The sequence below is a fragment of the Coloeus monedula genome, assembly GCF_965178545.1.
Source record: "Coloeus monedula genome assembly, chromosome: 6".
NCBI classification, from domain to species: Eukaryota; Metazoa; Chordata; class Aves; order Passeriformes; family Corvidae; genus Coloeus; species Coloeus monedula.
In genome coordinates this window covers 4,097,921-4,121,903 of record NC_138786.1, presented here as the reverse complement: position 1 = coordinate 4,121,903, position 23,983 = coordinate 4,097,921, and the positions used below count along the sequence as shown (strand labels likewise).

Here is a 23,983-nt window from a genome sequence, read left to right as displayed (position 1 = left end):
AACATACTTTCAAAAAAAAAAAAAAAAAAACAAAACCCTGAAGCTCCCAAAACCACTCACATATACAAACTTACATGACACTGCTAATTCCTACCATGCAGGTTCCCTGGTTTTGCAAATGAAGGCACTTTAACATTAAATTTGTAGTTGCCACCTGCAATTTGGGGCAGGCAAATTTTATCCTCTTGGAAAAGACATGCCGTTACCCCCATGTATTCATTTGCCTTTTGCTGAGTGCAGGTTTCCCAAAATGAATTTATATAAAGTGAATTAAGGATCCTAAATTTTCTGATGTCGAAGAAAAGGCTCTGTTTATGCATAAAATTACACATTAAGGAAGGTATCATAATTCCATCTTGTATTTCTTCACGCACCTGACAACTGACCTGAAATTACCCATCGTTGTATTCAATTTTCTTTATATCTTCCTAGATATGCATCATAGACCCACATTTTTTAATGTGCTTTAGCAGGTCTCCATTAGCAACAACAACTTACTCATACATTTCAAGGCCTGTGACAACCCTTTGTCTGTATCTGTCTTATTGCATCTGCATCCCATTTCTGCTGTGCCTGCAAATCAAGCATGCTCTGGGCAGCACTGGTTGCTGAAGCAAGGATTAAATTTGTACAGGGGTTGTTGCACCTCCCAAGAATCAGCTGCACATTCAACATTTCAAATGAAAAGGATCAGGGAGAAGAGGAGCAGCCTAGGATGGGACAGATCTGGTCATCAGAAATCAGGGAATGCTGTCAGGGCATGTTAGAAGTTCAAACAAAATGAAAACCAGCACCAAATCCAGAGCAGGAGAAAGCCAAAGGCCAGGGACAAGAGAGATGCTCTGGAAAGGAGCCAACAGCAAACAGCTCTGTGCATCATGTCAGACAAGAATCCAGGGGAGAGCAGCCACCTCCAGTGGGGTTTTTGCTTCTGCATCAAAACCTGCATCTGCCCATAGCAGTACCAGGGAAGCAGAGGGAAGAAACAGGAGAAAGCAGATTTCTTAAGAGAGGCAGGTAAATAAATGCCTCACTTGAATTTCAAAGTTACAGAGATCTAACCCATAGGATATATAATTTTGATACTTCCTAGTCAGGAAGAAGAAAAGACTTTGTCATGTAAGATGTTGCTGCTAAGAAAACAAAACCTGTGTGGTAAACCAGCTCCATTTATGTCAGCTGGTGTAACAGACAAATGCTGTCAGATAAGTGAAATTCAGGTTCTCTGCAACTTACTTTTTTCTTTCTGTTCTGAATACAGGAGCACACACTGAAGTAATAAACTGAGGTCTGAAATTGTGACTACCCTAATTGCTAAAAAATATTTAAAAATTTGAAACACCAATGACTGACGAACAAGTTGTTCCTACCACCCGGAGGAAGAAATGTTTCCATGAGTTATGCAGAATTCCAGCCATTTTCACACTATTTTGTTTATTTTTAATTCAACTACAGATTATTTGCATCTTTGGCCACATTGACCATGTGCCTTAGAATAAAGGATCACATTTGTATGAAGGATTACTATATCTTACTGGATAAATTCAAGGGGATTTCTACCCTAAGTAGTTACTTTCCACTTTTCTGCCTCAGATTCAATCATTAGAATTCCTTTAAGAGAGTAGTTATTGATCACGTTTCCCACAATATTCAATTCTTTGAGTAACAATTAGGAAGTGTAAATAACTGATTGTGCTGTCAGATGAATCCCATATTATACAAGTGCTAGACTGAAAAAAGCCCCCTATAATTGATGGGTTATTTCCACAGCATGCTGTGAGGCACTGGCTATTAGATCAATGTTCACTTGTGCATTTGAAATTCTTTGAAAATCCAGTGCCTTTATCAAATGACCCTCCTCAGGCTTTACATTAATGAAAGTCTTTTCAGAACATTTTCCCACTGGTTAGATGATACCAAATCCTCTGTTTTTGGCAGAGTTTGGGTTTTTGGGGGTTTATTTATTTATTTTATAATAGCATTTACCTTTTTATTTTACACATTTTCAAGCTTTTTTTGTCTTCATTTTTAGCCCTGCAACCCAAGGCTACACAAACTCTCTACCAGGCTTTGCACTGCTATCCCTTTTCATTCTTTTTCTTCCTTTCTTGTCTTCTATGGCAGCATTTACACAAACATAGAATCTGCAGAAGTATAAAAAAATTCAAACTGGAAGAGCCCTGAACAAGACCAAAACGGATATATGTCACCAAGCAGGAAAAATGCTAGCAGCTCACTGAGACTCACATGTGTTTATCACTGTAGAGCATTCACACTTCTCAAAGACTACTGGGAAATAAAACTTGCACCTTTCGTTTTTTCTGTGTGTGCAACTGTCTCGTTTTTTATGAAGTTTTTTTATATTAAAGCCTATCCTGAAAATAGAATTTATAAACTGTGTGCAGTCTCACTTGCATAAACTTAGGGATCTAAAATCAGTGTGAGCAATGAATTCACACTCACTACTGGGTGAACACAACAGCCAAGGTGCCCACACGGGTGGCTCTGGCTCACACCTCTGGAATGAGCTGCCCAGGCCAGGTGTTCAGTACCTGAGCATTCCTGTTATGTGAGCTGAGCTCCTGAACATCCACATGTTAATCAGGGCATTTAAGGGGTCTAAAGGGAATTCAACAGCTTCCACACAGGAATGAATATCTACATGCACCCCCCTCCCTTGAAGTCAACCCCTGACTGTCCACAGGAGTGAAACCAAACCCACCCTTCCAGCAACTGCTATTTGTTTGTTGTGTTTTTCCTAAAGCTGCTAAAATACACACTTCCATCCACCTATGCCCCGACAGGTTAGTAGAGAAAAAACGGTAGGCACAAATAAATGAGCCATCACAGGATAGACAGAATTTCCAATTACACAGAACACAAGGAAAGCAGCAACTGCATTACATGTATCACACTGGGTTCATTTATTTAGACAAATGTAACTGAAATGTGTACAACTTTTAAATTGCAGAAGTGTAATAAAAATATCTTCTTTGTTGCTGCTGTCTTGCAGTTGGAATTCCAAAATTATTCCCACTGGGATTTTCCAGCTACTGTTGAAGTGCACTGACACATGATTTAGCTGCTTCTTTCATAAAAAAATACTATACAAGGATTTTGCCAGTGGAAGAATAAAACACTACTGAGAGATCATATTTATTGTTCCTTACAGCAAGACTTTAAGCTCATTTTTCCTCACCCAGCAGTCTCAGGTAACCCAAACCCATCTTTCTTGCTTTCCTCACATCATGTGAAGCAGCAGAATCTGATTTTGTTGTAAATCTTGGTTCTAGGTAACTTTTCCATATCCTTGTGTGTGCACACACACACAAACCAAAGAGTTTACCATTTTTGGATATTTCAAAACACTTATCAGCAGTCAAACATAGCATTTGAATTGAACACTTTCCAGACATGGACAGAGTTTCACTGAAGGCTGTAGGTCTGCTGTGCGTCCTTCACTGAAAGGGTGATGAAGAGGGACCGCGGATCCTTTCTGTTCTTGCGGACTGTGATCTTTCCTCTCAGGGCCTCTCCTGCAAAAGTAAGAAGGAAATTGCTCTGGTTACAGTATTGAATGACTCACAGTAACCAAAGATGCACTGCACCCATGTTGCACGAGAAGCTGTTACCAATCAATCAGAATTTTAAAAGTCTACAAAAGTTTAAGTTTTTGAAGCTCTTGATAACAAACCTAAGTCAAACTAACTGCAGTTAAACGTGGAGAAGTGCTGAGTTGTGTTGGATGCTTCACTTCTCAGAGGTTCACCCAAATTGCTGATATGCCAAATATTTCACTCGTGGCTGGGGAAAGCCATTGTATCCCTTGGATATAGTCACCATCTTGGGGTGAAACCATGCAGGCACAGAAGCCTATTCCCTTCCTACTGTATGGGCCATGTGGTTTGTATTTGCACTGCATTACATTTAAGTTCTGACTGGGTACTTTTTTTATCTGGAAGGAAACTACCACAGAAATCTCTGTGGCATTTCAAGTATATACATTATTAATTGCAGGTTTTGTTTTACAAAGTGTCAATGTCCTGAGTCGATAGGTATGTCCTTCAGTCACATCCAGAGCGAATGCTTTTAAAAACCTACTCTCAATTCCTTTTCAGTCCTTATTAAGACCTGTCATTTAAGGAATATTTGTAAATTAGGAACCCATAAAATAGAAACACGCACATTTGTAAATTTGTACATTCAGGAAGTCCACTGCTGAGCCACCTCATCCCATCATTTCATACCCAGAAGAGCTACATCCTAACAGATGATTTGCTGAACACATTACAGCAGGCCATGATCCCAATCTACAGCAGTAAGTTCCCTGCTCCTCTCCCATCAGGCCTCCCTCGCCCCATTCATCTTCATCCCTCACACCAGCCACATCCACTGCTGCTACTTTTCTATCTCACTGGATCCAAAGTATTTTCCAGCTGTTCATTACTCACTGTGATTTTAAAAGCCATTGCTAATATCCAGCTAAAAAGCTTTCTTACTGCAAAAATGAAAACAAATAGTAATTTCAAAACTAAGCTGGTTTCAAATTCAGGAAGAATTTTGGAGAGCTCCATTTGGCAGAATTCTCAGTTGCATCCACAAACAGTAAACTGTCAGAAAGTTCAAATTATGAATTATAAATGCAGGACATTTTGTCAAAGGCTGCAGTACAAATATCAAAGAAGGCTTATCAGCAAGAATGACTGTAGTACCAAGGATGAGGAGAAAAAAAATTTTTTATCATTTTGGTTTTTTTTTTTCTCATGTGACAGTTAGCTGGAGATTCCACTACAATTCCTGTGCAGTTTTGTTATGAGGAATCAAAAGACTGACATCACACAATGCAATTTGCAGAGAATTGTGAAAATGGTTTCACAGATTTTTTTAACAGAGACACGTTTGCCAGACATAAGGACAAGATAAAGAAAAAAGGGCATTATAGTCTCACTCCAGCTAGGAAATTTAACCTAATTTGAACACACAGATTTTCAAAACTGCTACAAAATTACCTACTTGATTTATTTTAACATCCTGTGATAACAATTCAGTAAGAGTAAAGAGCCTTTGAGAACTAAAATTCTATTATTTCAATTAATCCGTACTTCAATTTTCCCATTTAAAAATTAATACAAAACAATAAAACAAAGCAAAAACTTAAATGTAATTTTTATAAATAGCTGACTTCATAGGACAGAACCCCCAGATTCTGCTTGCAAAAACAGTTAATGAAACAAAGCATTCCATTCCATTTTCCCCAGCTATTCCTTATGCTGTAACCACATTAAATCTGCTTTTCTGAGCAGCCTTTTCCGAGGGCTGAAGCAAACAACAGCAGTAACAGAAAGGCAGTTCTGAACAATTAATCAGTGTCATGTAGATAGAAAATGACGGATGTTTTCCCCCATTCTCTGTCCTAGGAGCTGCCTGGAGGAAGCTGTCTCTGGGACTCAGCTGCATCACCTTGCTCTTATCATGCTCAGCTGAATGCAAGTAAACCACACAGTGCCATTGCAGTTTGATTAGGACAAAACTGAATCCATTACCATCCCCTCCCTGCATTTTTATTATCCTCTGGGGAGGCTTGAAATTTTTCCCCAAATGGAAAAAGCACAAGAGTTCAGGAGAAGTGCGGTATAAGCTTGGCAAGTGCAGGAAAAATACACCCCTATGTCGATACTGACTCCCTGTCACATAATGCATGTCTGGTTGCAGGCTCTATAGTGCACGTGCTCTGGACACTCAAACCAGTTTATTTAGGTTCTGACTTTTACCACCAGTAAAACTGTAAGCAATTGCATCTGTCACTTATGTTTGTGCAATACAATCACACATGGGGCCAGCCTGCAGTCTGTGAGCCAAGGTCTCTCTCAGTGCAGAGATCCCAGGATCACCAACAGTGTTCAGGCCCAACAAATCATGTTTTTTCAGTCTATAAAGGATTTGATCAAAACCAAAGATTCTACAGTCCCTTGCATGCATATCCATAACATGCACTTAAAGCTTGAAAAGCCCCATGGCATGTAATGTGAGGAACTACCCTGCCTTTCAATACAACTTGGTGTCTTCTCCCTCTTTGATCACAAAAAAGACTCAAAGAGTTACCAAAGGCAGCCAGCAATCAAGGTCTTTCAGGTTTCCTTCTTTTCTTCCCATGGAGGAGTTTGATGAAGCTAACAGTGGGACAAGTAAGAACACAGTACTCAAACCATTATTTATTCTGAACCCCAGAAATTAAATTCTTAAATTCTGAATTTAAGAAACTTACGAAAGAGCTCACTGGAATTGTTTCAGAGAGCCGCTAGAAAACTGCAGTGGCTTTGGGCTAAAGACACCTTAACTACTGAACTGCTGGTGAAAAGTACCTTTACAAATCCCCTACACTGTAAAGAACCACTGAGTGGGTTTGTGCCCTCCCAGTCACAAAGCAGGAAGATTTGATACCGCTCTTCACAGTGAGGTTGTCCTTGCTGGAGGCTGACAATTTAAACACAATCCAGTTGAAATAACTGGACCTGCTATCTAATGCAACACTGAGCTCTAGCATGCAACAGAAAAACCAACAAGTCTCAAAAGAGTCTGGAAGAGCTGGGTAGAAAGCAGTTTCCAGATACCATCTATCTTCTGAAAATGGAAAACAAGAAAAGACTGAAACAGTTTGTGGTGGGACCAAGAGCATTTCCCTTAAACTCAGGAACTTATCCTTAATCCACCCATTCATCTTCTTAACCTGCAGGCACCTGCAGCTGTGCAGAGACTGCCACCGTCCCCTTTGGCCACTTCTACTGCATCTCCAACCCTGTGTGATCCAGCGAGCAGTTTCTGTTCTGAGCAGCAGCCACTGCCTTTTGGTACCATCCATCTGATCTGTGATAACCCTTCTGCTGGGCTGGCTACTTTTATAAAAGTTACTTTTGTTTGCCAAATCCTTTCTGTTGCATCACTGTTCACCCTCTGCTGAAACTATCCCGAGGTTCTGTCTTTTCCTTTCATGCTCTGAGTGTATTTTCTGAAGAGTTTTTGCACCAAACTGACGTGTTGCAACTGCTCAAGACAGCCTAGGAATGAGGCTGCTGTGAAGAAGTCTGAACTGCCAGGTGAGCAAGGCAAGGCAGGCTTGTGTGGCTGCCTGAGGTAACCTGTGTGCACTGCAGGTGACAGAGAATCCCAGACAGCTCGGGTACCACAAAGAGTTGCCACATGAATGATGAAGGCAAGGTCCTCCTCAATGTAGAGCTGCAGTGGCCAAACTCACTCACCTAGAACCAGGCTTAATTCACCACCTTTTGTAGTGGAGATTCTAAACTGTATAGCCTTGTCCCAAGCTTCCTCTCAGCAATGTGACAAAATTCCGAGAAAACCAGATTGTTGTTGCTCTTTGAACCATATTCCCTTGCAGCTGCAGAACTTGCAAAGGGAGGCACACAGAATGGCATCTGTGTCATCAGTCCATCCAAGTTTTCCTGTCTAAATATGGAATTTCTATTATCTTTCAATGAGACAGAACAGCCATGGGAAGAGATTCTTTCAATTTAGTGCCTGAAACTCACTGAAACACCTAAAAATGTTTCTGAAAAGTCAGCAGGATCATTTTAAAATGCAGATTTTGATAAATACTACATAAGACTTGCCAGACTTAGTGTGACCTCAAAATTCAAGTTTTAACATTTACTAGATTTTAAAAGCCAGCATCACTTTTGGAGGTGCCACTTGTAAATAAACAAGAGACAGAATTCTATAGACACCATGTTGCAGCTGGAGACAGGCAAAACAGACACTAAAATCTTAATTAGGAACCAAATTATCCAACTGGGATGCACAATATTGAAGTATTTCAGTATAGGATCAAAACGTTCAGACAGATTAATCGTGCCGGCATTGTTTTCCTACTTTTAATAGTGCTGTCTAAGTAGACAAATCATCATTTTTTCAGTCTGTAAATTTACAAACAGCTTTCCAATTACAGAAACTGGGGAGTTAAAGACAATCAAGGATTTTACAGGAGCTTAGTCATGTGAGTTCTGCTCCAGCTTTGCGTGCTAGCCCCTTTAACACCACAGAAAAACAAATCAAGGTTTTATTTTCACTGCAAGGCAATATCAAGAACAGGAAATGCCGACAATAGGCTGTTTTATTGCTAATAGAATTTGCCTGCATACAGAGCTGGGTTTTAACTTAATGCATTGTTACTGAAAAGATTCTGTGGGCCTTTTAAAATAGTTTTTGTAAGCATTTAATTTATTTACTAAATTCTTGAGACAACCAAACAAGAATGATGTAATTTTTTGTTTGCTTAACAGGAATATTTCAACAAACAACAAAAGGAAGAGACTCATTTTTGGACCATTAACGAGAAAAAGATACTGCTTTGGCATCTCAATTTCAATCTTCAAAATAAAGACATGTTCAAGCTATTAAAAAGGCTCTAAGAGAAGGCTGGTACTCTGTGGGGGGTCTACAATACATCACTGTTTTGTCTGAGAAAACCCAGGATATATTGCTTCTTTCTCCAGTTTCTTTAATTTTAATTGCTTGCTAAACAGCTAAAGCATATCCAACATGCTGATGCTATTTTGTTTTACTTGACTGAAAATCAGTTTCAAGTCTCTTGTCACAGTCCATGAGGAAGAAGACTGGCTTTTCAGAACACGAGTAGTAAGAGGCTATCCCCCACTCACACATTAAATCTAAATTAAATTAACAGAAATTATCCATTAAATATATCCATTATATACAAAGCTATCTACCACAGGTATCAAGCTGAAACTCAGCAGCAAATCATAAGTATTAATTAGCTGTAGATTTTATTGCCTCTCTCCAGACCTTTGGACCCACAATTAACCTCTCCCACTTTATCCCAGAGATGTATAAACATCGAACATGGAATGCAGGCTGCAGCAGGACTGGCAAAGGAGGCAGGATGAGCTCCAAGGCCCATCCTTTGGCTTGCAACTGGCTTGATTCTGTTATCATTAGGATAGATCAAAACATTCAGTATTTTTTATGGCTGAGAAAATAGATCTATTTTTACAACAAATAACCTGGCATCAAACAGCTGAGAAAATTAGCTAGTTCACACTGCAGAACAAAACAATTTTGCCATGGCATAAAGGAGCATTTTCCAGTTAAATACCCAGCAGGTTTGGATATCTGTAAGCTCAACTTCTTTTACAGAGCAAAACCAAATACAATCAGTGCTTTATAACCACTCCAGGCATAGCCCCAAAAGCTATAAAGCATCTGATAAGGGACTTTTAGTCAGCCTTACTATTTTACTCGGAATTAAAAATCTGAGGGAACCATTTTTCTTCGCTGGGAAAGAACAGCCACTGCCCTATCTGAAAGATGCTTTCAAAAGAAGAAAACATACAAAATGTGTTTTCTACCAGCAAATTTCTCTTTCACAACCTATTAAAAAGCTACAAGCGAATGCCATCATGGGAACACTCGTCAGATTATTGCAAGAGTCCAATTGCATTATTTCTGTTTATTTCCCCATATTTATCAGAAAAAAGAAGAGTTTATCTTGACCAATGGCATTCTGGCTTGGATCTGCAATAGGGTGGACAAAGGACCAGAGCAGTGACTGTCCCCCAGTTTTGGGCACCGCTGAGGCCCCACCTCGAATCGTGGGGTCAGTTTTGGGTCCCTCACTGCAAGAAAGACTTTGAGGTGCTGGAGCATGTTCAGAGAAGGGAACTGAGCTGGGGCAGGCTCTGGAGCACATGTCTGAGGAGAAGCAGCTGAGGGAGGTGGGGGGGCTCAGCCTGGAGAAAAGAAGGCTCAGGGCTCTCTCCAGCCTTCTGGCTTCTCTACAACTCCCTGGAAGGAGGCTGTAGCCAGGTGAGAGTTGGTCTTCTCCCAGGTAATGAGCAACAGGACAAGAAGAAATGGCCTCAAGTTGCACCAGGGGAGATTTAACTTGGACATTAGGAAAAATTTCTTCATGGAAAGGGTTGTAAAGTACTGGAACAGGCTGCCCAGGGAAGTGTAGATGTGGCACCCAGTGACATGGTTTAGTGGTGCCTTTGGAAGTGCTCGGTTAATGGTTTGACTCGATCCTAAAGGTCTTTTCCAACCTTAATGGTTCTAGGAATATATTTAGTCACAAATGCATCTTCTTTGCTGTTTCTCCCATGGCCATAATGTATTTCTGAATTTAAGAATTTAGACAGAGGGCTGATGAATGCTGGTAAACACAGGGATGGATGTAAAGGCTTAAATGATGCAAATGTGTTTAATCTAATACAGTTACTTTTGCCTCCAGTTAACCTGCATCGAGGAAAGCCCTTTTGAAGACAGAAAGTTTCCTCAAAAGCTCAGTGCACTCAGAGTGGAGCTCAGTTCAACACACCAGGCTGAATGAGAAGTGGTAATAAGCAGTGCTTATTCATTAACAAGGGGGACAAGAGAAACAGCTGGAAGTGCAACTTCAAATAGATTGCAAAATGAGTTTGAACAGTTTGCTTAGTTGATAAAATGTAAAGACTGAAGAAACAAAAAATACAGTTAAGCACAAATTATCCAGATGAATATTCAAGTCACTATTTTGACAAAGAAAAGAATATAAAAAAGTAAGATAGGGAAATCTGTACTTACAACAACATGTCTTGAGGGAAAAAGATTTTTGGAACAATGAAGGAGAAGGATCAAAGTCAGAGGGAATGGCTTTTCCAGAAAAATCACATAAATTAACATACATTCCTATGTAAGTATCAGGAAGCACCTTCTGCTTGATGGGTTTATGTCACCCATGGGCAACAAATATCCCACAGAAATTAAGACTGGGATTACAACAGAAAAGGAAATTACATCAGGAGTTTCTCTCAGAGTCTTCTCTAACACTAAAAGCAAAAGGCAGACAATCCTAGATTTAAGTGGTAATTTCATAGTAGATGTAAAACCAGACAGAATGGGCAAAAGGATGGGAAAGGGGAACTCAAAAAAGGACAAAGAGGAGGAGACAGGCAAAAAGAAAGAGAAACAGCTGTAACAAGATTTGTTATGGGAATAATGTTAAGAAATATGAGCCAAAAAATAGGAAGGAGGGAGTTACAGCACAAGTGATCTTGAAGGTCAACTTGGTGGTGTTCACTGCTTCAGAGCACATTGTTTCTGCAGCTGCCTTCAGAAAGTCACCACACCTAGACTAGAACTCTAGGCTGGGGCACACCTCCCAGTAATTTCACAGATCTGAAAAATGTCAAATGATCTCTGTAATATGAAATAATGTGCATATTTTAACAAATGTCATTGCACTTAAAAAAAATTCACTCTATGACATTGAGATTTAATGAGTAGCAGCAAGGGGATCTTAGTCAGCCTTGTCTAGAAACAGAATCTGAAGAGAACACAAGCCAACTATGAATGCACAAAAGCACGGGTGCACCCCAAGAAGTGACAGGACCTAAGAAAGCGCAAATAAAAATTGTTTAAGAATATAAAGTCAAAGCATGGAAGACAGAAATGATTTGTCAGATATCACAGACCTCAGTGCCTTTAGGAAAGAAGCTCCTGGTAAAAAGTTGTCATGTCTGATAGCTGGAAGAGGCAACTGTGGAAGTTCAACTGAGTGCAGAAGCATCCACACAACTTCTATTCCTTTCCCCCAATACATCTGATCTATTTATGAACTGTTCAGGTCAGGACCACTTATTACCACCACTTTATTAACTGCCCAGCAGAAATGAGCCCCATTCTGAGGCTCCTCCTTTGGTCCTGCTAGTCTGTAAAGAAAAATGGCCCTCAAAGACAAGTGATTCATCACTGGGTGAGAGTTCAACAGTGGTGAGTAAATATCTAGAGGCCAACTGGACAAAAACAAAATAACAGCATAAAAATTTAATTACTTAATTTCCTTTGATTATAAAAAGACTGTGAGAGTCTGAAAGAAAGTTCTACAGGAGTAAGAGGTTAAGGCTTATAATTCTTGACTTGTTGTACATCCATCCTCTTGCATGACCATTGTATGAGGGTTATGGATACGGGTCTCTAAAGCAAGGAATATTTGACTACTTGTATAAAAATGTGCTTTCAAGACTTCACAAATAGAACTAATTAAACCACTAACAAGCATCACTTTAGTCTTCAAAACCTCACCTCAACAGTTTATCATCCGAATTCTGTTTATCCCTGATGACAACAAAAACCTTTTTACTTGCATCAAATTCGAGGTGAAACTTATTACAGTACTTAACCAATTTATAAAAATTTACAGTGTATCAAACTAACCTATTCAATACTTCAACAGCTCAAGTTCATGGCTGTGAGTTCTTTAAACTGTTTTCATTTTACAGAGTAACCCTGCCATGACAGATACAACCTATGCATATATTCATGATCCTTTTAAACACAGGACAGTTCAGGAGGGCTACAAGAAATCCTGTTCAACCACTTGACAAATGTGACACTTCAGAATATTAGCAATGTCAAAATTAAGAGAATGTCAATAGCAGTGTTCTGGTCTTACATTTTTCTGCATCAGAAATGCTTTGATACAGAACTTTTCTCACCAAATTTACAGTATGGAGCTATACAAGTATAAGATATATGCCCACTTACAAGGTACTTATGCATGCATTTATGTGTAATTTTAAACAACAATTTTGTACACAGACACTTCCCCGCTTTGCTGAGACAAAAAAATTCCTCCAAGAGCAGCTGAAAGATTTATTTACTAGTTCTTTTTGACACTTATGTAATTTTGGAAGTATTTTGTATCTAGATTTAATGGTAACAGCACTGTAACACAACCACTGTTGCACCACAACTGAATTTAAATATACCTGCTTCTACAGGAATTGGCTTCTCCAGGAGAAAAATTGTCTGTTTCCAGTGTGTTTTGGTACACTGGGGACCAGTTGAAAACAAGACCTGCAATGGGAGAGTTCAAGAGTTTGATTAAAAACAACCTTTTTCATATCACACCACATCAATCAATTACCAAACACAAATGCATACGAAGTCTTTCTTACAGCAAAACAGACTCACTGCCAAACACCTTGAGGCAAAATTAAATACACCACCATCCTCATCTCTCAATGATATTTTTAAAATGCATAACCCCAAATACTCACCTTGTTGTGGCAGTTCTTCTCAAAAAATACATCAAAGTAACCAGCAATTGCCTATAAAAAAAGAGGTGAAAATGTAAATACAATAAAGGAATAATAGTGACACTCAAATTCTGTGATTCATACATGCATTTACTGGAATTTCTACTCCTTTTCAAGTGTTTACCAAGAGGAACAAGCTTATATTTATGGTTTCAAGTATGCTAATAATCCTAAAAACAAAAAAACAAAACAAACAAACAAACAAACAAACAAAAAAACCACCTGTCATCACACCTTTGCTCTACTTGAGAATATTCAGCCCACTGTAACTGCATTTTATTTTGTACCAGATTTTAGTATCAGTTTTCAAAACAACCCACACACCTTAACTGCAACCAGAATCATATATAAGAAAACAGCCTTTCAGACGTGCAAACCCACAAGGACAAAACTCAGTCCTTGTCCTGTCCATGACCCTCAGTAAACACACACCAAGTACGAGGGATTCTGCATGATTTGCTCACTCGCTGTGTGGCTAAAAAGAATTTCCACAGGAGCTCCCTGCAAACAGAGGCAGAGCAAAAGCAGGCAGGGAGTACTTTTCTTCCTCTTCTACACGCACAGATAAGGAAAAATATTCACAAATGCTTCCTGCTGGCCCTTCCAGCAGCTAATAGTTTGTAACTCTTCATATGATTCCTTCTCTGTCCCTCCTGCCATCCCACTCCTAACCTCAAGAACCCCTCTCTTCAGTGCCTAATTTATTAGTGGGACTTTTCTTCCAGTTTGAATAGGAAAAGAAAACATAGACTGGTTTGGGTTGGAAGGGGCCTTAAAGATCATCTTGTTCCAACCGCCTGCCATGGGCAGGAACACCTTCCACTAGACCAGGCTGCTCCAACCCCATCCAACCTGGCCTTGAACATTTCCAGGGGTGGGGCAACCACAGCTTCTCCGGACAACCTGTGCCAGGGCCTCATCACCCTCTCAGGGAAGAATTTTTTCCTGATACCTAATAGATACAAAATGTTCACACACAAAGCAGCATATCAACACTATTAGTCACTCAGTCTTTTAATGCTGGACTGCTTTTTGGACAAAAAATGGCTTGTGAGAGTCCAAGAAAGCCCAAATAAACAGCTGGAAGATGCTAATAAAATATACACTCCAGTTTCACCTGTGAAATCCTGTCCATGCTCACCTTTATTTGCTTTCTCCTGTCCTATGAAAAGGCTAAAGCACATCAGACCCTGGTGCCAAGGCCAAGTTGGGTTTTTCTATCACATCAGCCTGAAGAAATGACCCAGAACAGAGCTTTTGAGTAACCACAGCTCCACAGCTGAGCTGAAGTTACTCAGCTGGGGACTCTCTCTGTCCCTGTGATGGGAGGAAGGGACTCTCCCCACATCAGCTGGAGAGCATTCAAACAAAGTATGTACCAGTGCAATGATGGCAAGCCTGTTCCATGAATACTCACTGCAAACATCCTATTATAACCTCCCTCTTACTGCACCAGGGGTTTTCTCCTAGTCCAGGACCAGGAAACTGGTTGTTCTGAAGAGTTAAAAAGGACAAGTTCTGTAGCACACTCTTCATACAGATTCACACACAGATTGTGATGGAAAAAAAAGTCAAACATGCTTACAAAATTAGGGTATAGGGTTTTATCATGATGAAATACATAATATGAGTAAGTCATTCTGGTATTTTTCCTCTCCAGTATAAATCCAAATCAGATGTTGCCAACACAGTGGAGAATACTATGCGCTAAAGCAGCAAAACTATGCTAAAGCACCTGCTTTTCAACGAAGGGCACTCCAGACAAGCCTAGCAACTTACAAATTCCAGCATGGCTAAAGAGTTAAAATACAAAACCTATGAAGACACTGAGAGCCCTTCATGACAAATGAGCATCAGACAGTGGAAAGAGTGACTCTTCCAACCCTTTAGTAAAAGTCCTATCACTCAATCTGAGAATCTCATTCCCAAGTGAATTAAAGCCTTGTCTCTAATATGCCTTTTGAGTAAAGACTGAGAAGGTTTTGACAAAGTTCTATTGACCCATCAGACTACTTTCATTGATGCACAATCTTTTCTGGACATTAGTCAGAGATCTACCAAGTCATAAAAATATTTTTCAGTCGTCAGCTCAATACTGCTGGTATACTTACAAATAACACCTAGGATATGATTACTGCAGGAAAACAAGGTTGTGACAACAAAAATACATCGAGGAGAAAAAAAAATCTGGCTTCCAGAGAAAACAAGACAATTAAGCTACATCTTGGATCAAAAAGCCAAAAGCTCCAAGCAGACAGACCATAGCTAAAGTGGATGCAATTATCCATACACTTGGTAACAACAGGTGACAGAAACACCCTACATGCTACCCTGAGAAAAGGCCCCAGATAACTATTTTTTGGGGTCAAGTTCAGGTTGAAAAGAAACTCAGAGAAAGAAAGCAAAGAAAGCGTTCCCTGCTGCCTCCCCTGCGTTAAGGGAAACAGGATTTGTACCTTTTGTAAATGACTAGGATAAATAACTGTTTTATTCTTTATAATATCAGTGGTTTCCCTATCTGAAACAACCTGAAACACTGACTTTGAATAGCTAATCCACAGTAGTAATAATAATTATTACACATCACAAAGATTGCCTTAATCAGAGCTCCAGGGATTACAGAGAACAAGAGTTCTACATTGATCCATTAATTTCTTCTTGTTATGTTCTAAAATGGATAGATGTCCTTCAATATTGAACACTGAAATAATCGTTGAGCCAAAAGAAACCAAAACTAGAAAAATATTATTGCTCAAGTTCTTGAGGATATGCTCCTGTGAACAGCTCTGGGCATTCTCCAAAATTCTGTCAGTTAAAACTGGGCAGTGGAGGCACCCTGTCATAGGTTAGCAAGCATAGTCCCGGAAGGGATGTCCTTGCTAAGGGGTGCTTACAGCTTCCTCTGGGAACTGATAGAACCTATCAGCTGGCCAGTCTGAATATGGACAATTCTCTAAGCCACTTAAAGTTGTGACCACCTCTGTGATCCACATTTAAGAACAGACAAACTCCCCCCCCAAGCTCTCTCTCGTTTCCGGCGCTGGCACAGGTGGCTGCGGGCCCCGTGTGGGGGCCAGCGGGCCCAGCCAGGCCCTGCTTGGGCCAGGCTGGGGCGGGCCACGGCCATCCTGGAGCCATGGACCTGTTCCAGCCATGGAACCCCCCCCCACTGCCTTGCTGTGGGCAGCCGGAGCGGCTCGGCTCTCCCCCCTCTCCACTGCGATAAGAAAAATTCAACATTCCAGCTGCAAAGCTGCAAGGCCGAGGTGAGATTAACCCTTTTTATTGCTGTGAAGAGCTGAAAACCTGAGGGAAGAGAGAGAGGAGATGCTTAAAGCTGAAATTCTGTTGTGAAGCTATGATATATCAGAGTATCCTGTTGGAATTTCATGAAGATAGGGGGGTGGAGTGTTCAGCTCGTAAGCAAAAGCACCTGCGCCGAGATAGGCAGATGCTGACGCAGCTGTAATTTCATGAGAAGTTTGGACAGGGAGAGATGGACCAGATGAGGAGTTTTGCTCCAAACGGGAAAGGAGAAAACCTCAGTTCCTAGAGATGCTCCCAGAGATAGTCTTAACGATGAAGATGATGAAGACCCTTTGCTCCCAGGGAAGGAGAAGGGCCTCTGTTTTTTGTTTCTGAATGGCTCAACCTTAAAATTGTACCCCAAAAAACTTCAAGAGTGGACCCTCGAAAGCAGTTGCGGGAAAAGCTGCAAGTCGGGGGAAGGGACTCACACGCAGGCAGAGAGACTCCTCTTCCTAAATGGACTGAACAATATTTGGAAGTGGGCGGCTGTCTCGTTGTGATAATGTTTTCATAGCATGAGCAAGAAGAGACTTCTCTTTCTAAATGGACTAAACAAGGTTATTATGGAAGTGGTAAACAGACTGAACATCTTAAGGGTTGTTTTTTCACATTGTTAGTGGGAGAAGGGAGGAAGGTGGGGGGAGGAGGAGAGTTCTGAAGGTGGTATAATTTTTTTTCTTTTCCTTCTTTTAGGTCTGTTAATAAACTTCTTTCTATTCTTTCAAGTGTTGTGCCTGCTTTGCATTTCTCCTAATTCTTATCTCACAGAAGATAAACAGTAATGAGTATTTTGGACCAAACCACTACACTAAATTGGTGTTTCCGCCCGGTTACAAACCGAACCCGCGACACACCCCAAAACCAAAACACACACACTGGTGAGTTGTGTCAAGAGGCAACCCCAGCCCTGCTTAACTGGACAGAAATTATATTTTTAAATACATTGAGGAGAGAGTTTGAATGACATTTTGAAAACTAACTGTAAAAGCACCTATTGCAATTGAGAAATCTAATGAGTATCTTTTGTTAATAATTTTCAAAATGTCTTTGAGTCAACTAAAAGAACCAACCACACACACGGTTTCATGATCTTTCTGAAAACAACTTGCAATTGGTTTTTACCAATGGTGTGTTTAATCTCCAACTCTTCTCTCATATTTTAAACCTTTAGGAAAATGAGAAGTCTAATACCAAACCCAGCAGTTACTGACCACCTGCAAAATTTGTCTAATACTCCCTCATGACAGCTATTCTACAAGCCAATTACAGCTGAGGAACTACATAAAGCAAAAAAGCACAGAATAAATATATCTCACTTCGATGCACATAGCCTGTGGCTCACCCTTTTAAAATAAGAAACTGAAAAACTTTAAACCTGCTGTTAAACAGAAACAGTTATTTGCATATATCCAGGTAATAACATCCATCTCAACTCTATGCCAAAGCTTCCCAGTAACTCCAGCCTACATTAACTACCTCCTTTTCCTCTCCCTGATTTCACATGGAAGATTTCGAGTGTTAGACTGCACGTGTCACCCTGCCAGTAACATCACTTTGAAAGGCACTCAATTTATCCAAATAAGACATTATTTTCATTAGGTAAGTTCAGTTTTATTTCTGAACAGACACCCTATAGGAAATACTAAATTCACCAGCTGTTCTCACGTTTTGCATGGCCCTGCATAGTTTGTGTACATTCATATGCTCATTCAAACACAATGCTATGCTTAAAATTTTAATTATATTGTTCGTGTTTTGAGATATTTCTGCTTTTGAGCTGTTTTGTCATATTTTGTGTGCCCCAGGCCAAAGGGATCTCAAGCCAGCTACACAGATGCCTACAGACTCCTTACAAAGAGCACACCCAGCCTTCCTAAAACCTGCCAGGTGATTCTGTAGAATGACAAAAGAAAGACTTGGAGGTGTTGAAGAGGCTTCAGAGAAGAGAATGGAGCTGGGGCAGGGTCTGGAGCACAAACCTGATGAGGAGCAGCTGAGGGGCCTGGGGGTGTTTAGTCTGGAGAAAAGGAGGCTCAGAGGGGACATTCTCACTCTCTACAACTCCCTGAAAAGAGGCCTTGAGAAAATGGCCTCAAATGGCACCAAGGGAGGTTTAGACTGGATATTAGGAAAAATTTCTTCACCGAAAGGGCTGTCAGGCATTGGAACAGACTGTCCAGGGAAGCAGTGGAGTCACCATCACTGGAGTGATTTAAGTCACGTGAATGCAGCACCTGGGGACATGGCTTAGTGCTGGACTTAAAAATGCTGGGTCAGTGGTTGGACTCAATGATCTTAAAGATGTTTTCCAACCTAAACAATTCTGTGCCTCTGGAAAAGTACTGAAGGATACAAGGGGCAACACAGTTCAAATTATTTGTCCTCTCGGTATTTTGCAAAAGTCTTGATACAAACCATTAGAATTTCTGGTTTTGCATGAAGCAGTGGGAGTCACAGAATATTCTGGGTTGCAAGGGACACACAAGGATCATTGAGTTCATGGCCCATATGGGATTGGTGCCTCAGCCTTGGCATTATTAGTACCATGCTCTGACCAACTGAGCCAATGGTTCAGTCTTCCTTGAAAGAGCTGTGCAAAACTAAAATCTCTGACAGCATCACACAGGTCTGTTTCAACACACTCCAAAAACCCCTAAACCAAAACAACCAGCACCACTCTTACGGTGTGCTAGTGTATGCACTGCACCACTTCAGAAATGATCTGGTATCCCACACTGATGTACTGGGGAAAAGAAGAAAAAGAAGGTAGAAGTAAAGTACATGTAGATGATGCTTTCTTCAATTTTATCTACAATCGCCAGTCCTGTTAAGTTAAAAACAAAATCTCATAAATCTAAAAACCGCCACAAATCACAGTTGAAATACTTGAAAATAAAAAAGTAGCTGTAAAATGGTGGGCTTGTTTACAATCTTCTTTTAAGGAATTGATACCTTCTTTCTTTTTGTAACTTGGTGTTTTATGTCAAAATGCACAATTATGTATCTTTTATGTTTGAGTGCATTTCAGAAAAACACTTCTGTAAAAGTGAAGTCCAAAATACTTTTCTTTCATTTCACTTTTGAACACTATCCCAAACTGCAGTAGCTATAATAATCACAAGCATCTATTAAATATGCAATACTACAAACAAAGAGATTTCCAATGCTTACAACTTGAAGGAAGATTAGGTCCTCCCCTCTTGTATAATTTATCACATGCAGCAAAATATAAGGAAAAAAAATCACAAGTGGCACACTCGAAGCAATCACAGACACATGCATATTAAAATGAAACATAGAGCTGGCCAGATTTTCATTAAAGGTTTCTTTTACAAGAAGTCAAACTAAAGAAAAGGAACAAGCAAATAACTTCCTCATAAATTCTAAATGATGCTTTACAACTACTGCCTAGGATTCTTTTCTTCTTGTTTTTAATTTTTTTAAAGGATAATGATAACAGTTATTTCTCCTACTGCAATTTCTCTCATCTTTTTGCTACACCTTTGACAGCTCATTTACAACTTCACCTACAACTAATCAGTAAGAACTTAAATCTTCTCTGGAAAAATCTTTCAAGTGCCAGTCTCCTGAATACCATGAAAGAGGAAAACAAAAATAATGACTTCTAAACTGGTAATAAATAACTACAACACCAGCCTGACACATGCTTGAGCCTCAAAAACCAGTAAATATTGGGAAACACTATCTAAATACTATTCTTCTTGTTCTCAAATAACTTGCCAGGAGAAAAGCCGAGCTACGAGGACAAAAACTCCAACCCCAGAACAAAGCCAATCTATTTACCCAGGGAACTAAGGTGGCCAAATAAAGAATGAAGGAAACATTTAGGATCAGATATACATTAATAGATATACATTACTGAGACTGTACAGCAACATCCTATAAAGGTCAACAAAGAGTTCCCTCAACTAAGAATAAAATATTCCTGAAATTAAAATAGCAGCCATGAACTCCCACCCGATTTTGTTGACCACACATTTTGATGAAGAGTTCATGCAGTTTAAGGTCTTCATCCATCACTGAGGGTTTCTAAGGTGTCCATGCAAACATATCAAACCTGTAAATTAAGCAGGTCCTCCCACTAAGATTCACCTGTCTTCAAACTGTTTTTCTTCCCTCCCAGATAAATGATTTCAAGACTATTTTTCCTCCCCATTTATTTACGTTAACATGCACCAAATATAATAAAACCACAAAAAGCTTTAACATACAATAAATGAGTATTAGTACATATTATTTACACTCCTCCATTCAGAGCCTTTAGGTGAAGTGCAAAGAAAAGTCTAATTTTAATTCAAATACATCTGAATGCTAAGGTTTTTTTCCTAAAGAAAATGGCTGGCTGTACATGCAGCATTTTAACAGAACAAAACAAATGAGACTGCTCAATTCCTTATGAGAACTCACAGGCAACCTTACCAATTCACTTAGGAACCAGGAAATTAAAAATTATCATCATCACTATCACCTACAGTGAGTAATTTATCATTCTTGCTCTTCAGTAGTATCATGTACCAACAGTGAGTGGCTACAACAAATACAATTAGACAGCTGGCCAAAGAAGTGGGAGATAATGTGCTTTTGATGGAGTTTATCCAAGCATGGAGATGGAATGTTTGTCATCCATGCAGCAGAGTTGCTGTGGTTTTATCACAGGGAAAAGAAATCCCTGGCAATTAAAACCCAGTGATTTTATGTTTTCAAGATTAATAATCTGGAGATCACTGCAGAGGAGGCTACAGGTAAGTAAACAGCTGAGAAGGACTAAACCTGCTTTGTAGCACGGTAGAGTAGTATTTCCTTTACTTAGAAATCAGGCATTTGAGCTGGGTTTAACTGTGGTACCCAAACCAGATTTCCAACTTAAAAAACTTAAGTTTCTCACATAAGGTTGGAACCAAAGATTCCTATGTTAATACTTCTTGTTGGCTCCCAAGTGGAAGACCAGATATTAAGAAATGAAACTGCCTAACACTTAAAGAAATTTTAACCAGCAAAGATTTTTCTATAATCAGAGTAATTTTCTCTAGTCAACTCAACTTCCTTTTTCCTCCTGAAGGTTTTAATACATCAGTCACGTCCTCTAGTTCATTATCCTTCTTTCACCCCCTTCCTCCCTCCCACTTTTTATACACATCCCCTGCTCTTTGACAACATCTCCTGGGAGCAATGAATAGATACTGCCATTTTCCTCTCAGGGGACATTGTTATTCAGCTAGGAAAGATCAACCTTGATGGACTCACAGGGGAAACGCTTGCAAACAAAAGAGAAAGTTTGTCAATTGATTTCTATACTGAGGGTAATCACCATTATATTTTATCTCAAAAGCTCACACAGTGATCAACTTAGAATACAATTAATGAAGTATTTTTCTAGCAGCATCTACTAACTGATATTAGCCAGATGTCTCATTAAAATCAGCAGTGACAAACCCTAGCTCTTTATTAGGAAAATGCACTTCTGCAGGCTAATTAATTTTTTTTTTTTTTTTTTTGCTATTATCTTTGTAGGACTGAAATCAAATCGACTTGCAATAAAAGTGCTTTGGAACAATTTCATATAATGATTCCATGCAACCGTTTCACGCTTTGAAAATCTTCAATCTCTGAAAGCTAAAATAATGATAGATAAAATTAATGCTAGAAAATACTTTGTTGTGGCAAAGCATGTGAGGAATAAAGGAAAAATTCATAGAAGCAGTATGTGCTCTGAAAAAAGCCTTAACTACCCCACCTTGTCCCAGGACTTCTAAAAGACTAACTAGCATATACAAGGTCATTTTAAAACACTTATTTTTGCTTAATCATTTTGTATTTCTTATACACTTTTTTTTTTGAAGACTTACTTATTTTCTTGAACATCTGGAAGAAAAAAACTATTTAGAGCCTAAATCATTTTTCAGGCTATGACTCAATGTATTACAGGATCATCTGCAATACACTCAAGATGCACCTACAGTAAGACATGAGGCTGATCTCTTATGAGCACGACTTAATACTCTGCTAGGGTTTTTTTTTATTTTTGGTCATAAAAAAGTATGAGGGTAGTTTCAAAGAGGTGGAAGGACAAGCAAATCAGAAGCATCAATGCTATGCTCTTAGTTTTGTGAACCACACAGCTTTTCTATTTTACACAAGCTCACCATGATGGCTGGGAATTCAATGTCCTCAGTACACTCAATCCAAACCCAGAAAACAGTCAGCTGAGGAAAAACTAAGGACAGATTTTAGAAGAATTTAGCATTGTTTTACGTGGGCAGACAGTGCTAGGACAAGGGGGAATGGTTTTAAACTAAAAGAGGACAGATTTAGATTAGTTACTAGGAGAAATTATTACTGTAAAGATACTGAGGCCCTGGCACAGGCTGCACAGGGAAGCTGTGGCTGCCCCATCCCTGAAGTGTTCAAGGCCAGGCTGGTTGGTGCTTGGAGCAATCTGATCCAGGGGGTGGGATCCCTGGGCACGGCAGGGGGTTGGAATTAGATGATCTATAGGGTCCCTTTCAAGTCAAAGAATTCTATGATTTTGCCACAGAAACATGAAGTGAAGCCTCTCCTGACTGAGGGATCCTGGGGGTGTTCCAAGTCATGATCAGAGCAAATGTGGTAATGAGTTGCTAAAACAACTACATTATGGTTCTGTCTCCTGCCAGCTTTTCCAGCATCCTGTCCTGTTAGCACAGACATGCAAACAGGCTGATGGGAAGAAGCAGCACACCCTGATGTGGCTGTTACTTCCAGAGATGCCAGCTGAGAGTTCAGCTCTTCAACCATTAACATTATGTTGCACATTCCAACCAGAAGAGCCCACAGCTCTCTTTTCTAACTGGTTGCTAAATCCCATCAGTGCAAAACTCCTGCAAACATAAGTTCAGCAACAGCAGCCCTGCATTCCATGCTGCTGACACACCTCAGTGTAGCAATGTCTCCCTCACACTGCGGGGCATGCACACAGTGCTGTGGGAGGGAGCATGGAACCCACCCCCCACAGCCAGGGACACTGCAAACCAGGAGCTGGTCTGCAGTAGGATCCCCAGAACAAATAACAGAACTATGTGCCCCTACATTTTTCAGCTGCCTGGTTTCAAAGGACAGATTATTCAACAGAACCAGTCCTAGCTCTGATGGTAGTAGCACTGCTCTGGTATCAGCAATGCTGATGGCAACACTAGGAGGAACACGACGACCAAATCTGCTTCCACACTTCCATGGCTGAGGAAAACCTGCTTTGAAATGAAATACAAGCATATAAAGATGGATTTCCTAATTGCTGGTTTTGTGGAATATTTTTTGTAAACAAAGCAATGTTCATATTTAAACACCCCCCTCCCCCCAAAAATCGTAAGAGACAAGTACAAAATCCTAGAATTTTGGGCAATGTAGGCAACTTTCTCTTTTTGTGCACAAAATGAAAAGCCAGCAGAACAACAAAACACTTATGCAAATAAGAAAAACATCAAATATTATTTTCAAAGGACAAATTGCAATCTTAAAGCATCTCCTCAAAAATTCTCAACATAAATAATGGACTTTTATTGTTC

The 23,983-nt window shown here is 39.8% G+C and overlaps 1 protein-coding gene across 1 annotated transcript in view; it reads right to left on the bottom strand.

The window, feature by feature from the left end:
* Positions 1 to 2,934: 2,934 nt before the first annotated feature.
* PRMT3 (protein arginine methyltransferase 3) overlaps positions 2,935 to 23,983 on the bottom strand; it is a 56,555-nt gene continuing 35,506 nt past the window's right edge. The window contains exons 13-15 of the mRNA XM_082284217.1: positions 13,074 to 13,124; positions 12,783 to 12,870; positions 2,935 to 3,536 (exon numbers count right to left, since the gene is read on the bottom strand). Coding sequence (XP_082140343.1) covers positions 3,427 to 3,536; positions 12,783 to 12,870; positions 13,074 to 13,124 — 249 coding nt within the window. The 3' untranslated portion in view covers positions 2,935 to 3,426. The remainder of the gene's footprint in view (positions 3,537 to 12,782; positions 12,871 to 13,073; positions 13,125 to 23,983) is intronic.